Source organism: Macrotis lagotis, chromosome 2 (assembly GCF_037893015.1).
Source record: "Macrotis lagotis isolate mMagLag1 chromosome 2, bilby.v1.9.chrom.fasta, whole genome shotgun sequence".
Taxonomy (NCBI): domain Eukaryota; kingdom Metazoa; phylum Chordata; class Mammalia; order Peramelemorphia; family Peramelidae; genus Macrotis; species Macrotis lagotis.
Window position 1 is genome coordinate 3911994 of NC_133659.1, and position 18374 is coordinate 3930367.

The 18374-nt window shown below is 34.9% G+C and overlaps 1 protein-coding gene across 4 annotated transcripts in view; it reads left to right on the forward strand.

Moving 5' to 3' along the window:
- The window catches only part of LRRIQ3 (leucine rich repeats and IQ motif containing 3), an 84492-nt gene that overhangs the window by 2911 nt on the left and 63207 nt on the right, over nucleotides 1–18374 (forward strand). For 2 of the 4 annotated variants that reach the window (XM_074221183.1, XM_074221186.1), the window contains exons 1-3: nucleotides 7941–8305; nucleotides 9649–9897; nucleotides 11742–12065. In XM_074221183.1, coding sequence (XP_074077284.1) covers nucleotides 8273–8305; nucleotides 9649–9897; nucleotides 11742–12065 — 606 coding nt within the window. In that variant the 5' untranslated portion in view covers nucleotides 7941–8272. Of the gene's footprint in view, nucleotides 1–7940; nucleotides 8306–9648; nucleotides 9898–11741; nucleotides 12066–18374 lie in introns of those variants that run through there. The other 2 variants (XM_074221185.1, XM_074221184.1) reach the window with 2 other exon arrangements.

Sequence of the window (18374 nt, forward strand, 5' to 3'; positions counted from 1 at the left end):
GAAAGGGTTGCCAATTATCTGCTGTCAGATTGCATAAAGTCCATCCCCATTTCCCCCAAAAGCAGGGAACAAGTATTAAGTGTCTCCTGGATGGTAATAAGGGTCATTGAGCTGGCTCAGAGACAGAGTAAAGCCCTGGGGTTGAGAACCTGGAATCTGCCTCAGACACCTCTCAATGGCAAACCACTCCATCTCTTTGCCAGGAAAACCCCCTGGACTGTGTTGGCATGCTGTGGTCACAGGGTCTCCAAAAATTGGGTGTGACGGAACAAGAAGTCATCACCAGCTGTTGGGAAGGCTTTAACCCTTGTAGGTAGGGGCTAGTTTTATCTCCAATGTACAGATGAAATTTTAGAACCAAACAGAGGTTAAGTGACTTGCCCAGTGAGGAAGTACTTGAAGCCGAATTGGAACTCAGCTCTTGCTGACTTAAGGTTTCAGGACTGTGTAATGGGTCTTGGAGAAGCAAAGCCAAAATTTCCAACCCTTCTATTCTAAAGTAAAGAGAAACTACTAAAAAAGTAAATATAGACTCTCCTGGGAGGGGCTTGAGCAGTAGAGAAAGCTGGTGGAGGTGAACTCTGAGAGGAGGCCTGGGAGATGTATGACTTCTGACAGGAGGGCTGAGGAGGGAGACAGTTCTCTGGAGGGATGGACTGAGAGGCTAGTTAGCTTGGAATGTGAAGGAGAAACATCTGGTCATCCCTAGGCTGGAGCCTCCCAGGCAAAGAGAAGAGACAGTAGGGCAATGACAGACTTGTGGAAGGGAGATCAATTAGGAAGCCATTCCAACATGATGGGTAGAAGATGGCTGGAGTAGCAACCCAGAAAAGAGCTGGACATGAGGGCTGAGGAGAGCAGAATGAGCCAGCCTGCATCTACATCCATGCAGAAGCAAGGGGAGTCAAAATGGGAAAGAGGAAATGCTTAGCCCAGCTGGGGTCAACCCTGGGCGATACAGACAGAAACCATCATTGCCAGCTTTGGGAATTCTCCCTTCAAGAGACTGAGAAAGGGACAAAAGACTGAAGAGAAAACCCAAAGATTAAACCTCTAAGAGAGAAAAGCAGCATAAAGCTAGCTCCCCAGTAGGCAAACCACCAGAGAGCATCATAAAAACCCAAGAAAGAAGTGAAACATCAAAATCCAAAGCAGAGTGATCAAGTATTACACTCTAATGAAAATTAAACATAATTACACCATGAAAAAGGGAAATCTCTGGAAACCCCAGGGATCATAAAACAATAGCAGGAAGATCCAGAGTAGTTCCAAAAGAAAAATAAACCATTTAAAGGAAATGAATGACTATGTCAGAAATGAGCTTTCAATGCAAAATTAACATATAAACACAGATGCACACAGCCTGCAAAGTAAAAAAAAAAAAAAAAAACTTGAATAGAGGATGAATTTCTGCAGAGAAAATAGTGCCAATGGAGTAAAAAAAATGATTGAGAATAGAAAAATTATTGAAATAGAAGGAAAAAATGGTGAAATAGAAATAAAAGTCATTGCTGCTGAAAGAATAGACGGATTTTATATAAGCCAAAATAACCAGCCTTGAAGTCAAGATGCCCAGAGATAACTTACATAATAAGCAATTCATTATTTTAAAAAAATCACCAAAACCAATTTTATTAATATAGAAAAAAACATGTCAGATTATAATAGTAACTGACACTTAAAATGTACCTTCAACATTTAGATAAAAAAGCATTATGTATTTGTATACTTACGTATACACTCTTCAGAGCTTTTTCAGTGAATACAAGAGTAAAGCAATTATTTCCCATTTCTTCTGTTATTCATTATAATTTTAGAATTTATCTCTAGAAAATCTAGAGATAACCACAAGGTAAAAGGAAAAAATAAAGGTATGAACATTGACAAAGAGAAGATACATACAATTGTCCCAATTTGCTGACAACTAGATGGTTTAACTAGAAAACCCCAGAGAATCAGCACAGAGAATAACTGAGACAATAGCTTTAGTAAAGTCAGATATAAAATACTATGTAAAAAACAGCTTTTCTGTATAGTTATAAGAACATGTAGGAGGAAGTCACAGGAAGCGAGACTCCATTTAAATAGCTTCAAAATGGGTAAAATATTTTGGAGTCAATCTTCTGAGACTCCCACAGATTGATAGGAATCCAAATGCAAATAATTGTTTCAAGAAATGTAGAGAATCTAAAGATTTGGAAGGAGAGCCATTACTCATAGGCAGACCACATGAAGACAACAATCATAATGATCCTGACAAAATGAATTTCCTGATTAAGTGCTATTTCAATTGACCTACCAAGGGGCTAAGAACATTCTAAAGGCTGACAAAATAATATTAAGATTCGCTTGTAATTTCACAAGTCTAGAATGTCAAGGGAAATAAGTGAATGAGTGGAAAGGCTTCTAAGACTAAAGCTTCTGTGCCATCAGGGGAAAGGAAAACAACATTAAATCATAGGAATGAAGGAAATATTTCGCTTCCAGATCTCAGACTACATTGAGGAACTTTAATGCTCAAAACTGCTTAATACTCTTTAGAAAAAAAAAATTAGCTGGGATAAGTAGCAAAAGACCAATACAGAGCACCAAAGTTCAAACAGATTCTTGTTTTTCTTCTCATTTCAGTCGTGGCCAATGCTTTGTGGCCCCGTTTGTCGATTTCTTTGCAGAGATACTGGAGCAGTTTTCCATTTCCATTCCTTAGTTTGTTTTGCAGATGAGGAAAATGAGGCAAACATGGTCAAGTGATTTGGCCAGGGTCACACAGCTCGCAAGTGTCTTGAAGTCAGATTTGAATTCAGGTCCTGACTCCAAGTCTGGCACTCTGTCCACCTGAACAAAAGCTGTCCTTTTGAATTGAATATGCGAACTTAATATAAAATCATTTAAAATAACAAAAAATAACTTAGAGGAGAAGAAATTCATATACATTTCACAGCTCTGACATAAAATATAAAATATAGAATATGTGATTCAATTTAATGAAATTGAAAAGCTTTTGCAGAAAGAAAATCATTAAATGGAAGCTGTCAACTAAAAAAACAAGACTACAGCTTATATCTGTTGATTGGCATAGTATTTACATTAATTGTTCTTTGAAAATTTGATAAAATTTGCTTGTGAAATCCATTAGGATCAGGAGTCTCTCCATCCTCCTTCCCCATTTCTACAACTTTGGTAGCTCTCTCAAAGCTAGTTTTATTTCTCTGAGATAGGTATATCCAAGAAGTTTACTTAGTTTTCTATTAGTCTGGGGACTTTTCAACAGATTTCTTCCATTTCTTTAGTGTTTACAGTATTATCAGCATTTAACTAAGCATAAGATCTGTTACATAATATTTCTGTTTATATTATATAATATGTATATTTCTGTTTTTTTCCTTATTTAATCTTATTAGTTTTCAGTTTTGTTTGTTTGAATTTTTACCTACATCTTTATAATCAGTTTGGCTAAAGGTTTGTCAGTTTAGCTTTTCCAAAGAACCAGGTTTTGACATTATGTTGTTCAGTCCTGTCAGACTCTTTGTAACCTCATGGACCTTTCTGTTCTTTACTATCTCTTGATGTCTGTCTGTCCAAGGTCATGTTCATTGTCTCCATGATGCTGTCTATCTGTCTCATCCTCTACCATCCCCTTTTCCTGTGGCCTCCAGTTTTTCTCAGCCTGTTTTAGAAAGTCCTGCCATCTCATTATATGGCCCATGTATTGAAACTTAAGAGTTTGCTCTTACAGCCATACATTGCTACTGGAAAAACCATAACTTTCATTCCATGGATGTTAGTCATCAAGATATCTGTTTTTTTAGTCCACTGTCAAGATTTGCCCTGTATTTCCTTCTAATGAGCAGATGTCTTTACAACTTCATGATTGCAGATGCTGTCTGCAAGTGATCTTGAAACCCAATAGTATAAAATCAGACACAAGAAACATTTTTTCTCCCTTTATTTTCCAGGAAGGGACAGGACCAGTTGCCATAATTTAAGTTTTTGCTTTGTTTTTTGTTTTTAATGTTAAGCCTCAAGGAAGCTTTTACTCTTACTCTCTTTTTTTCTTTTGATTTCCCAGATTATTTATATTTTAATTTTTAATATTTCCTTATTGTTCCTATTTCAGATTTATTTGTTATCTTTTAAATTTTTTCTAATAGATATTAAATTTATTAATTCTGTATATTTTTCAAAAACATTTAATGTATGTTTTTGTGGATATATTTTTTTCCTCTGAGAGGACTATTTCAGCTACATCCCAGTCATTTTACCATGGTGTTTCATCATTATTAGTTTCTTTCATATATCTACTATCTTTATGGGTTTTTTTCTTTGATTCCCCTCATTACTATTTCATTGTTAAATATTCATTTCTGTCAGTGATTTTTATTTGAATTTTCTGAACTGATTACTGTTTTTATAATGTTATGATCCGTAAAGGGTAGGGTTACTATTTCTGATTTTTATATTTACATATATCTGCGCCCCAATGCATAGTCTATTTTTATAAAGGTTTTATGTGATACTGAAAAATAATATTTTTATGTGACATATAAAAAGTTCAAGAGACATAATTTCTAGATGATTAATCATTTTATTAATCATGCTGTTTAACATTTACATGCTAGCAATAATTAATGAAAGGGTCAGTGTCACTCTTGAATGCCAAAGGCCCTTCACAAAACCTACTCAACACTTAAATGCCATTGAAAGAGTGGGTGTTTTTGAGGGTAGAAATCAACTCTGATTGGTTAACAATTAAAGAGACAATGACTATTATAATTAGAGGTAAACCTATTCTAATAAGGGTCTGGATATGTGATATTGATCATTCAGTCTTGCACAAAGAGACCAAGAGACTATATTCATATCACTTCTTGGACGAAAGAGGTGATTTATATTTTCCAAGACCTAAAACAAAATGGGCCAGAATCCATCATTTCACCCACATGAAAATTTATTTGCCCTTTGAACAGATCTGAGATTTCCCACTCAGTATCAGCCAACATTTCAAAGGCTGGCTGAATAACCTAACTAAAGACAGGCAGAATAACTTGAGACACAAAGTGGACAAGCAACATTCAGATTTCTGAATGTGAGAGAGCTGAAAAGGGAAATACCTTTTTCTTAATTCAATAATTTAGTTAATACAAGCATTCCTATTTAGAAGACTTTTTAATACTTGATTCTCTAACAATTCTGTCAGTTCTTTATTTTCCCTTTTGCTTTATTTTTATGATAGATTTGCCCAAAAGTGAGAGATGATATTTAAAAACATCATTATATTATTCTCTATGTCTTCTACTGAATTCTGTTATTTTTTTGCTCTTTATGAATTTAGATGGAAAGGCATGTAGACCTAGAAGTTCAATATCATCATTGATTTGTTGCCTATTGTTCTTTTCAGTCTATTTTGGTTTTCTTGTTTTTGTCTTTTAAAGTTGTAAATTTTTACTTTTACTTTGATAAAATTATTGTAATTCATACTTTTTTGAATTTATCTGAAACATAAACTTTGTTGAAGCCCCTCATTTTAATCACCATTTCTTTCTAATATCTCTCTCTATCTCTGACTCTATTTTTCTCTCTCAGAAGATATAAAAAGAACACACATTACAAAGCATTTCCCCCAGTTGGACCTTATTCATCTCTCCATCATGTTGCCACCTTGGGCAAACTGGGCTCAAAGTTCAAGACGATGATGCATAACCTCCACCCTCACAAGTTCCCTTCTCAGTGTGGCAAGCCCCCAGAGCAATCATCTGCTCCGTTGCTATTGCCGCTGCATCCAGGCCACCCAGTTGGGCTGTTGCTCTGGCATCTCTCCTCTGGGGCCTTGTACTCATTTTTGATCATGACTGGCTACTTGTAAATGGACTCTAGTCCTTGGATTTTCTTTTTCAGTTGACTTTTCCAACCTTGCATAACTCACATAGTCACTGGAGAACAGGGAAATAGTGACACAAAGTGGACAATCAATAGAGAGGCAATGTGATCATGGGCCTGTGGTCTCTCTCCCTACACAAGCCTTGTCTTTTGGGACAGGACTGTTTCAGTTGGATCTGTGTTTTAGGAAAATCACTTTAGTGGCTGGACGAAGGATGGAGGATGGACCTAAGTGTGGAGAGACAAGACCTAGGCTATTGCTACAGTCCAGGCATAAGAAGATTAGAGCCTGGATCAGGGGTGGCAGGGTCAGAGGAAGAGAGGGGCAAATCTCAGAGATGATGCAAAGGTGAAACAGATAGCCTGGGTATAGGGGGGCTGAGAGATCATGAGGAGGCAAGAAGGACTGCTAGGTTGCCAGCTTGATGGACTGGGAGAGTCATGTTGCTCTTGAAAGTTAGTGACAAGGAAGACAGGAGGGAAGGAAGGCTTAGAGAGGAAGATACTGAGTTTACTTTAGACACTCTGAATTTCAGATTTTTACTAAACGTCCATTTTGAGATGTCTGAAAGGCAGTTGCAGATGTGATATTGGAGGTCAATAGAGATTTGTGGCAAGATAAATAGATTTGAGAATGCATCATCAGTATAGAAATGTAATTCTATCCATGGGATCTAATGATCACCAAGTCAAGTTATTAAAAAGGGAGAAAAGAATAGGATCTAGGACAGAACCCTAAGGGATGCTTATGGTAAGAAAGCATGATCTCCACCAGGATATCTCTTCTCTCTTTTGTAGCAAAACTTTTTGAGAAGGCTGGCTTCATTTAATGCCTCTACTTATTTTCCTCTCCTTCCCTTCTCATTTGGAAGTCTACCTTCAGATCTCATTACTTGGCTAATCAGCAAAATCTTGGCCAAGAGGATAGAGTAGGAGGAGAGTGGTGTTCCCAAAACTTAGATAGAAGAGGGTGTCAATAAGGAGAGAATGATCAACAGTGTCCAAAACTACAGAGAGGTGAAGAATGAGAACTGGGCAAAGGTCATTAAATTTAGTAACTAAGGTCATTAATAACTTTGGAGAGAGAGTAGTTTTAGTAAAATTACAGGGTCAAAAGTTGTATTTTCCCTCAACTATGGGCCCACTGCAGGATGAAGGTGTTTGCCTCACCCCTACTGTACTGTGACATCAGAATGCTCATCTTGTAACTATATAAAGATATCAGAATCACAAGATTTCAGAGAAGGAAGGGACTTCAGGAAACAATGATTGTAAACTCTCACCCTTTAAAAAACCCCTCCTAAAATTGATTTACAAAGGGGTGATCTGCCCTTGACTTTGATACAGGGCCACATTCTAGTCTTGAACTCTGGTTGATAGGAAGTATTTCTTTAAACCTCAAACTTAAATTTATAGAATGCTTGACATATGATATTCCAGAAGACAAAGGAACTAGGAATAATTTAATCAGTAAAAATGAGGATAATTCTTCATGGGAAAAATAGCTTTTTAATATACCAGAGGACTCTTAAGCATTCCTGGTGAAAAAAAATCAGCCTATGCTATAATTTATTAGCATCCCTTCAATTTCTACTGAATTTTATTCAATAAAATTGAATTGTTTACATACTAATATGGGGAGATAATAATTTTAAGTCTTAAGAATTTTATCACTAGGGCAGATAGAAGGCAATACCTAGACAGAGGACATGAGTGTGAGTCAATTTTGTTGGGATGATCTTAAGAAAAAGAAAGTGGTAAGAAAAAAAGTATTCATTGGGAGGCAGAAAAATGGAGATAAAGAATTGGGGAAATTTTTTCACATGAAAGAAGTACATAAGAAAGATTTTATAATGGAAGAAATGGGAAGTGGATGGTAAGGAATCCTGAGACCTCATCCTCATCACAATTGATTCACAAAAACACACCCAGACATATTCATTTGAGGAAGGCAATAAGACACAAGGGGAGGAAGGTAATGATAAAAGGGAGGGCTGATTAAGGGAGGTAGTAGTCAGATAAAAAACTTTTGAGGAGGGAAAGGAGAAAAAGAAGGATAAATACAAGAAAGTGAGGATATATATATATATCCAATAATCACAACTGTGAATGGAATTTGGATAAGTTCACCCATATACATATGTATAGATATAGATATATATTTATACAACATAGTAATCATAACTATGAATGGGTATTGCATAAGCTCACTCATAAAAGCAGAATGAATTAGAAACCAGAATACATCATTTTTTTTTTACCAGAAACATGAAATAAACACACAGAGTTAAAATAAAGACCTGAAGCAAAATATGCTAGCATTCATCTGAAGATAAAAAAATGGCCAGTAGTAATCATGATCTCAGACAAAACAAATGCAAAAATAAACAATTAAATGAAAAATCAAGGAAAGCATCTTGCTAAAAAGGTACCATAAACATTGAAGCAGTATCAAAAAATTTTTAAGTTGTTTCTCTGATAAAAGCCTCATTTCACAAATCTATAAACTGAGACAAAATTATTAGAAATTAAGGGGATGCTCACTAAGCAAAATACAGCATAGAATTTTAATGGAGTACTACAGTGCTGTAAGCAGTGATGGGGTGGGGGTGGTTTCAGACAAATGGTAAAATGAAGATGAAGAACTGGGACATCACTATGCACAGTAACTGCAATGTTATAATGATGATCAGCTGTGAAAGACTGGGCTACTCTGGTCAATCCAGTGATCCAAAATACCCACTATGAAAATCTATATTCATCTATATCCATTTCCAGGAAAAACTCTTGGGTACAAATTAAAGTATGATGATCTTGATTTCTCTTCTCTTCTCTTCTCTTCTCTTCTCTTCTCTTCTCTTCTCTTCTCTTCTCTTCTCTTCTCTTCTCTTTTTTCTTTCTTTTTCTTTTCTTTTTCTTTCCTTTGTTATGACTAGGATTGAAAAGTTTTGCATGATTTCTCATGTATCTATCATTTTATTGCCTTCTCAGTGGATGAGGGAAGGATGAGAGAGGGAGAAAATTTGGAATTACAAATTTATAAAAAAGAGAATGCTAAAAATTCATAAATTACTGAGTTCTTTCAATACTACTTACTACTGTACCACTACTGCCTTTGTATTTGTCATGTTATATTTGTACATCAGATATATCTAGGAGTAATCATTAGAACCATTATTACACTCAAGTTATTGGGGAGTCCTCCTCCTATATTTTAATTATCTATAAATAACTTAAAATTTACTAGCAGCTTCATTTCAAGCCAGTGTTCTTAAATTTATCTTCTAACTAAAAGGGGTTTCCCTTGGTTTCATTTAATTGGTAAGAGGAATTTTTTTATGGGTAATGTAAGTTTCTTTGGGACAGAATGTGATAGGCAATTTCAGTACGTTTTTTAACTCTGCTAATTTTATAGAATAAAATACCTTCTGTGTGCTTACCTGTAAGCTCATTCTTTTTCTTTTAGTTGTATATTATTTTCCATAAAAAACCAATGCTATGCAATATTTATTTAGAAGTAAAATGTTAAATTTTCTAAAGATATTTCCTTTTGAAAGTTGGAGAAAGGGGTGGCTAGGTGGTGTAGTAGATAAAGCATCGGCCCTGGAGTCAGGAGTACCTGGGTTCAAATCCGTTCTCAGATACTTAATAATTACCTAGCTGTGTGGCCTTGGGCAAGCCACTTAACCTAGTTTGCTTTGCAGAAACATAAAAAAAAGTTGGAGAAAAAGACAAACTCTTAAGGAATTGTCCTTCTCTTCTTCGCTGCAGATGTTCCATGGAAGAGGGTTAGAAAGAAGAATTAACTCTCAAGAAAAGGAAAAATCCATTGAAAACCAATCACTTGATGAGCACAATTTGTATTTTTTAAATCTCCATGGACTTCAGTTGATTACATTAGAAGCCTCCCAAATCTATAGTTCACTTAGAATATGCATCTTGTGTAAAAATTTTATTTCAGATATATCTCCACTTCAGAAATGCACAAAATTAATTAAATTGGATCTTCATTCAAACCAGGTAAGGGTGAATTTAGACTTTTATTTGTAAACAAATATTATTTCAAAAGAATTTTTATGTAAATACTTTTAATATTTCAATATTCCATTCATTAACTATTTTAAAATATAAACCACTAAGGACTATTCCAGTTTTAAATTATTTCATCTTTAGATGAACAATGTATGTAGTAACTTAATTTTGAATCCTTAATTCTGTACTTAAAAGTAGGATGAAAAGTTTGCTGAAAAGTTTAAAGCCTCTCTCCTCTAGTCCCCCTCTCCTCCCCTCCCTTCCCTTCCTTAGTAGAAGATACTTCTCTTGGAGGCAGAGAACACTATAAAAGGGACACTGGTTTAGGAATTCAAGGACCTGGCTTAGAATCGTACCTCTCCTATTTCCTTCTTTCTGTGACCCTCACCTGCCAGGTTGGGTGAGTCACTTGATCTCCTTCCCTCAACTCTTCAAAGAGGATCTTGGCCAACATAGCCTCTGCCCTTCTAAGCTCTTAATGCTCTCAGATGGAGGCAAAACCCATCCACACACTGGGTGAAAGGTAATCTGTACTTAATCGGGGCAGTCAAAGTTCCTAGACTTAGTTTGCATTTATTTGTATTTTAAAGAAACAGAGTCATTTGTTAAACTGCCTTCTGAATTTTTTGACTTTGTTCTACCAATGTTGCCTTTGCCATAACTTTCTTTCTCTATATAACAGAAACAATATAAAAAGTAAATGATCACTAGCTATGTGTCCACATATGGGTACATTAGCCTTTATCTAATTCATTTGATATTTGGAAGGATACTCAGTTTTCTAAGATTTTTTAATAGGAGGACTATAAAATCTCTTCCATATTGTGGTCACTTTTCTTAAACATTCTGTCAGAGAAGTAGATATTTTAATCCATGTGATGATGTGATGCCCTCTTCCAGGAACTATTGAAAATGAGTTTAAAAAATAAAAACAAAAACAATTTGACCATTCATTTAAAAGAATAGTTTTGCCTTTAAAAAGTTAGTTTCATAGATTATCATGTGTCTGTTTTAGCACCTGATAAAATAAACTCTTATCAATGCCTCTCCTTACTCAGTTTTTTGACCTGGAGTATTAAAGTGCTACAAAGATATTAGGGTCAATAGAGATGCAAGCTGGGCTTTCTAGGACTATAAAGACATTCCATGTCCATGTTCTTAGCACCTTGCTCTCAGGAGGGCAGGTACTGCTTCCTTTCTGTTTCTAGTCCCAGAACCTCACACACACACACACACACAAACAGACATACTTAATAGCTACTTAATATAATGTTTCTTGATTATACATATTCACTTAAAATTCTGGTTGAAATGGTGGTTTCTAAGGAATAAATGAATTATGGTTTTGCCATAAATTTATTAGTCTATTTCTATATCTAAACCCACATAATATGCATATGTATATGTGAAATTTGTTTTGAAATTTTCTGTAAAAAGGGTGACATGTCTTGTTTTTTTCTCCCATTTCCTCACTTTTTACTGGCACTGAAATTCTATTCCAAAGTTTATTTTAAAAGACAGAAATGATTAAACTTTACATACTCAATGATTATAATTTACACAAATTCTTCCAGAAAAAAATTGCTAAAGTTGTATTTGTTTTTAGTCTTTGAGATTCCTTAAGTGGTCTTAAGTAGCCTTAAGGTGCTTTTCGCCCTCAAAAATAAAATAATCCAGTTTATCCAAGAGCTTATTAACTTCGGTTTTATTGTGATTGTGTACATAGGCAAATTAAGAATGAATACTAAGCTAATGCATTGATGTTTTTATGCATTTTAAAGGAAGGATGCTATTAAATTAACTTCAAGTTTTGAATTTCAATGTTATTTCAGATAAGAATGCTACCGGATAAAACTTTTTGGAGTGAAATGAAGGAATTAAAACTTCTATTTCTTCACAATAATTCATTTGTAAAACTGAAGAATGTGTGTTCCCTATCTGCCTGCCCAAACCTGGTTGCTCTCACTCTGTATGACTGCCCAGTGACCCTTAAAAAAGGTTATAGACATGTGTTGGTTAATAGTATATGGTCACTCAAAATCCTGGACCATTTTGTGATTTCTGATGAGGAAATAATTGAGAATTGGCCACTTCCAGAAAGATTCAGCACATTTAACAAACGCCTTTTCTGTGATATCACCCCCCAATTTTTTAAGGTAAGCATCTGATTTGGGTTACCAGGATTGATTATTTTGAATATTTAAATGAATAAATTAGTTAGCAGTGACTTCAATTTGGAATGATATACTGAAATGTAAACTTTAAAGCTATTTTGATAAATCATATGAGGGATAATAAATTATTTAGAATATTATTAAGTTTTATAGAAACTATAAAAGTAATTAAAAGTTTCTGGCTCAAAGAAATCTAGTTGGACCTAAAAGGAAATAGCTTCAAATCAGTGAGAATGGAAGAGAGAGAGGAAAAGACAGGACAGACAACGTGTAATTACATTTAACAAGACAAAGATTATGTCCCTATGTACAAGGAATAATAGATATTTAAGAGACAGAAATAAACAAAACATCCCTTGCCTCTCCTCAAATTAGCTTGTATTATTTTTATTTTTTATGATTGCTTTTCCAATGAGATTTTTTTTAAAATTTTTCGTTCTTTTTGGTTTTGCTTTGTTTCTTGAATTCTCATGAAGTCATCAGTTTTCCATTCTATATTCTTAGGAATCATCTTCTTTAGTGAGCTTTTGTATCTCCTTTTCCATTTGGCCAATTCTGCTTTTTAAGGCATTCTTCTGTTCATTGGATTTTGTACCTTTTTTTCCATTTGACCCAATCTGGTTTTTAAGATGTTATTTTCTTCAGTTACTTTTTTTTGTCTCCTTCACCAGACTGCTCTTTTTTTTCATGATTTTCCCACATCCCTCTCATTTCTCTTCCCAGTTTTTCCTCCACTTCCCTTATTTGATTTTCAAAATCCTTTTTGAACTCTTCCTGAGCCCAATTCATATGTTTCTTGGAGGACTTGGATGTAGAACTTTGACTTTGTTATCTTCTTCTAATTGTGTATTTCAAGTGTGTATTATTACTTTTTGTATTTTGTTGTTATTAAATCATGTCTATGGTTCATATGACCATAGTAACTGTCTGTGTTCAGATTTGTATTTCTTCTGTTGCTTGCTCATATTGATTTTGATTAATTTTAACTCTTTGTTAGGTGGGACTTTTCTTCCAGGATGAAAGATGCACCGCCCCAAGCTTTTGAGTTTTTTTTTTTTTTTTTTTTTTTTTGGCTGTTTTCAGAGATGCCTCTAGGGACCTAGAAGTTTTTACTTCTTCCAGGTCTTATGAGAGGTCAGACCGCCCTCCTGGCGTGTACTCTGATCTGTGGGTAACCACAAGCACTTCCCTCTGCCCTGGGGCTGTGAAGAGGATTTCTGCTCCACTGTGAAAGTGAGCTGCATTGTGCTTTAACACCTTTTTCTGGGTCTGGTGCCCCAGTCTGTGACCCACACCTGAGTATCGGTGATGGGATTCAGTTGGTTCACTCTGGTTTAGCAGAACCAATACCTAATTTTATGTTGAGTTTGGTGAACTGGTTATTAAATGGCACTTGTAATCAGGGTTCTCTATAAAGGTGGGTGCCTGGGAAGTAGCCCAATGTGGAAATCACATTTACATCCCTTAATCTTTTTTTTTAACATTCATCTGCACATCAGCATTTTCTAGGCACCCATAATAATGTTTTTCCATACACAACTGACAAATATTAATGGAGCTATGCTAGTAATTTTATTTATTCATTTCTTAAAACTCATATCTGATGAAATACTGCATTTTAACTCCCTCAATTTTGTTATTTCAACATATAACATAAAGAAAGTGGTGACCAAGTGGTGACAAACTGTCGTTTTTTTGTTACATCCAAAATTCCTCTGAGATGATATGAGTGTGCTGGTGGTGTTTCCTGAATGGTGGAACCAATAGAAATACAGATTTCAAGGGTTATTTTAGCAGCCATTTTGGAAACTATGGAAGTAGAAGAATAAAAAAGAATTCGAATAGGTAGAATGAAGTTTGGATCTGCATATGGTCCAACATTGGCTGCTGTAACATGTGGCTGCTTTGCTACAGGATACATTTGCTTATTGTGAGTGATTTAACATAATCTAGTTCTCTGTACCTTTTCATGTTCTTCTTTGAACATTAAATGCATTAAATATTAAACTACTTTTCATCTTTTTTGTAAATTTAAAATGGTCATCATGGGGGCTGCTAGGTGGTGCAGTGGATAGAGCCCTGGCCCTGGAGTCAGGATTACCTGAGTTCAAAACTGGCTGCAGACACTTAATAATTACCTAGCTGGGTGGCCTTGGGCAAGCCATTTAACTCCATTTGCCTTGCAAAAAACCCTAAAAAACAAACAAAACCCCAAAATGGTCATTAGGGCAGAGAAAGGGTTGTTAATATATTTGAATCCCACCACTGCTGAATGTGGGCCTGGCAACAGAGTACTGCCTCAGTGATAGTAAAGAGACCCCGTCAATCTCCCTCTGACTCCTTTACCATCTGTGGCTGAGAGTTCCAGAGGCAGCGGCTGCTGCTGGTATACTGATATGGGGTCAGTGCTGCTGAGGCCTGCACTGGACTGTGCTCCAATCTCACCCTAGTGTGGCAGAGTTTTCCTCCTCACCTTCCAAACTGTCCTTGGCAATCTCTGGGTTGAGAGATCTGGAAGCTTTCAGGCCCACCATTGACCAATTGCCCATCTTCTTGCTCATGGATGGCTGGGACTGGCTCAGCTCAAGGTTCTCATGCTTCTCTTTCACACTGTTGCAAGAAACCCTTCCCACTGATCTTCCAGGTTGTCTTGGGCCGGAAAATTGGTCCAGTCCATCGTTTTGTGGGTTCTACAACTCTAGAAGTAGTTTAGAATCATTTTTAAAAGGTATTTGGAGAGATTTGAGGGAGAGCTCCTAGGAGTCCATGCCTTTACTCCACCATCTTGGCTCTGCCTCTGTCTCTATTTCTTTAAAGGAGCAATTTTTAATTGATTATATATTGTCTATTGTTTGCTTTTGGAGGTTGATTCCAGACTATGTATTTTGTTATTTGGAAGTGTATTTTCCTTTGTATTATTAATTTTTATATTTTGTTATTATTAAATAGAAATATTAATTTTAGATCTGATAAGATAAAGGTGCCTTCTTTTGTATTTTTCAATAAATCCCTTGATATTCTTGACATTTTGTTTCTCCATATGCATTTAGTAACAATTTTTTCTAGTTTACAAGTAACTTTTTGGAAGTTTGGTATGGCCCTAAATAAGTAGTTTAATTTAGGTAGAATTGTCATTTTTATTATATTAGCTTGGCCTATATAGGAACAATTGATATTTTCCCAGTAATTCAGATCTGATTTTATTTGTGTGAAAAGTATTTTATAGTGGATAGAGCCTTGGTCCTGGAGTCATGAGTACCTGAGTTCAAATCTGGCCTCAGACACTTAATAATTACCTAGCTGTGTGGCCTTGGGCAAGCCACTCAACCCCATTGCCTTGCAAAAACCTAAGAAAAGAAAGAAAAAAGAAAAGTGTTTTATAGTTTTCATAGAGTTTCTGAGTCTGCCTTTGCAGGTAGATTCCTAAGTCTTTTATGTTGTCCGAAGTTATGGGATTTCTCCTTCTAACTCTTGCTGCTTTATCTTGTTAGTAATGTGTATATATAGAAATACTGAGGATTTATTTTACATCCTGTGATTTTGCTAAAGTTGCTAATTGTGTTCAGATGATTATTTTAGGGTTCTCTGGGTATAACATCATGTTATCTGCAAAGAGTGAGAATTTTGTGTCTTCCTTAAAAATTCTAATTCCTGCAATTTCTTTTTCTTCTCTTATTGCTAAAGCTAGCATTTCTAATATGATAGCAATCTAATATAAGTGATGATAATAGACATGCTTATTTCATCTCTGATCTTATTGAGAATGCTTCTATCTTATTCCCATTGCATATAATTTTTGTTGATTGTTTCAGATAGATACTGATTATTATTCTAAGGAACAATCCATTTATTCCTATTCTCTCTGGTACTTTCAGTAGGAATGGGTGCTGTATTTTGTCAAAGGCTTTTTCAGTATCTATTGAGATAATCATATGCTTTCTGTTAGGTTTGTTATTGATATAGTCAATTATGCTGAAAGTTTTCCTAAGATTGAACCAGCCCTACATTCCTGGAATAAATCCTGCTTGATCATAGTGTATTGTCATGATGATAGCTTGCTATAATTGCTTTGTTAATATTTCATTTAAGATTTTTGTCTCCATGTTCACTAGGGAAATTGATTGTAATTTTCTTTCTCTGTGTAGACTCTTCCTGGTTTAGAAATTGGCACCATATTGATGCCATAGAAAAAATTAGGTAGAGTTCTGTCTTCACCTATTTTTTCAAATAGTTTATATAAAATTAGAACCAATTGTTCCTTGAATGTTTGATGTAGAATTCACATGTAAATCCATCTGACCCTGGAGATTTTTTTCCTTAGGGAGTTCATTGACGACTTGCTGAATTTCTTTTTCTGAAATATGTTTATTTACGTATTTAATTTACTTTTCATTTTACCTGGACAAAATTTATATTTTTGTAAATATTCATCTATTTTACTTAAATTATGGGCACAGTTGGGCAAAATAGTTTTGAATTATTGCTTTAATTTCCTCTTCATTGGTGGTACATTCACCTTTTTCATTTGTGAAATTTGTTTTTTTCTTTCTTTTTTAATCAAATTAACCAAAAGTTTATCGATTTTATTGTTTTTTTTTTCCACAAAACTAACTCTTGGTTTTATTTATTAGTTCAATAGTATTCTTATTTTTTATTTTATTAATATCTAATTGATTTTTAGACTTCTAATTTGATATTTAGTTGGGGATTTAAATTTTCTTTCTCTAACTTTTTTAGTTGCATGCTCAGGTCATCGATTTCTTCTTTCACTTTTTTATTCACGTAAGCATTTAAAGATATAATATATGTTCTTATAACTGCTTTGACTGTATCCCATACATTTTCTTATGTTGTTATTATCATTGTCTTGAATGACATCATTAATTCTTTCTATGATTGTTGTTTGATTCACTTGTTCTTTAAAATGTCATTTAGTTTCCAATTAGTTTTAGTTCTATATTTCCATGGACCATTATTACACATGATTTTTATTGCATTGTAGTTTGAAAAGGATGTATTTAATATTTTTTCCTTTCTGCATTTGATGATGAGGCTTTTATGCCCTAGTACATGGTCAGTTTTTGTGTAGGTGCCATGTACTGCAGAAAACAAGGTATATTCCTTTCTATCCCCATTCAGTTTTCTCCAAACGTCTGTCATGTCTAGGTTATCTAATCTATTTACCTCCTTAACTTCCTTCTTGTGTATTTTATGGTTATATTTATCTAATTCTGATAGAGGGAGGTTGAGTTCTCCTACCATTAGAGTTTTGTTGTCTGTGTCTTCCTGTAACTCATTCAACTTCTCCTCTAAGAATATGGATGCTCTACCACTTGATGCATGCATATTTAGTATTGAAATTGCTTCATTGTCTATGGTACCTTTTAGGAGGATGTAGTTTCCTTCCTTATCTCTTATAATAAGATCTACTTTTGCAGCTGCTTTGAGATAAGGTTTGGTACCCTTGCCTTTCTCACTTCAGCTGAAGCATAATATATTCTGTTCTAACTCTTCACCTTTACTCTGTATGTATCTCTCTGCTTCAAATGAATTTCTTATAAGCAACATAATGTAGGATTCTAGTTTTTAATACACTCTGTTATTCATCTACATTTTATGGGAGAGTTCATCCTATATACATTCAAAGTTATAGTTACTCTTTATTGCCTTCTATGCTGTCTTCCCTCTGTTTGCATTTTCCCCATTTTTTCATCTTATCCCTATTCCCTATTATTTTGCTTCTGAATACCACTTCCTTCAGGGTGTTTGCCCCTTTATATTCAACCCCCTTCCCCTTTCTTTTCCCTTTACATTTATCCCTTCTTCTTTCCTTTCCTTCTGTCAGTTACTCCTTTCCTCCTCCTTCCATCTTTCCCCTTTTAATACTTGAAAGGTAAAATACCTTTGTAAATTCAACTGAGCCAAATCTGATAAGAGTAAGATTCAGGCAGTTCTCACCTCCACCCTTCTTCCCCTCTATTGCAATAGGTACTAATTCCTTAAATTTCTTTTTCTTCTTTCATTGCTAGAGCTAGAATTTCTAATACAAGATTCAGTAGTAGTGATGATAGCAGATATCCTTGTTTCATCCCTAATCTTATTGGGAATGCTTCCAACTTATCCTCATTGCATATAATTATTGTTGATGGTTTCAGATAGATACAGATTATCATTCTAAGGAACAATCCATTTATTCCTATGCTTTTGGGGTTTTTTTAGTAGTAATGGGTGCTGTATTTTGTCAATTCAAACTTCTCCTTCCTCCTTTCTTTTTACTGCCCCCCTTTAAGT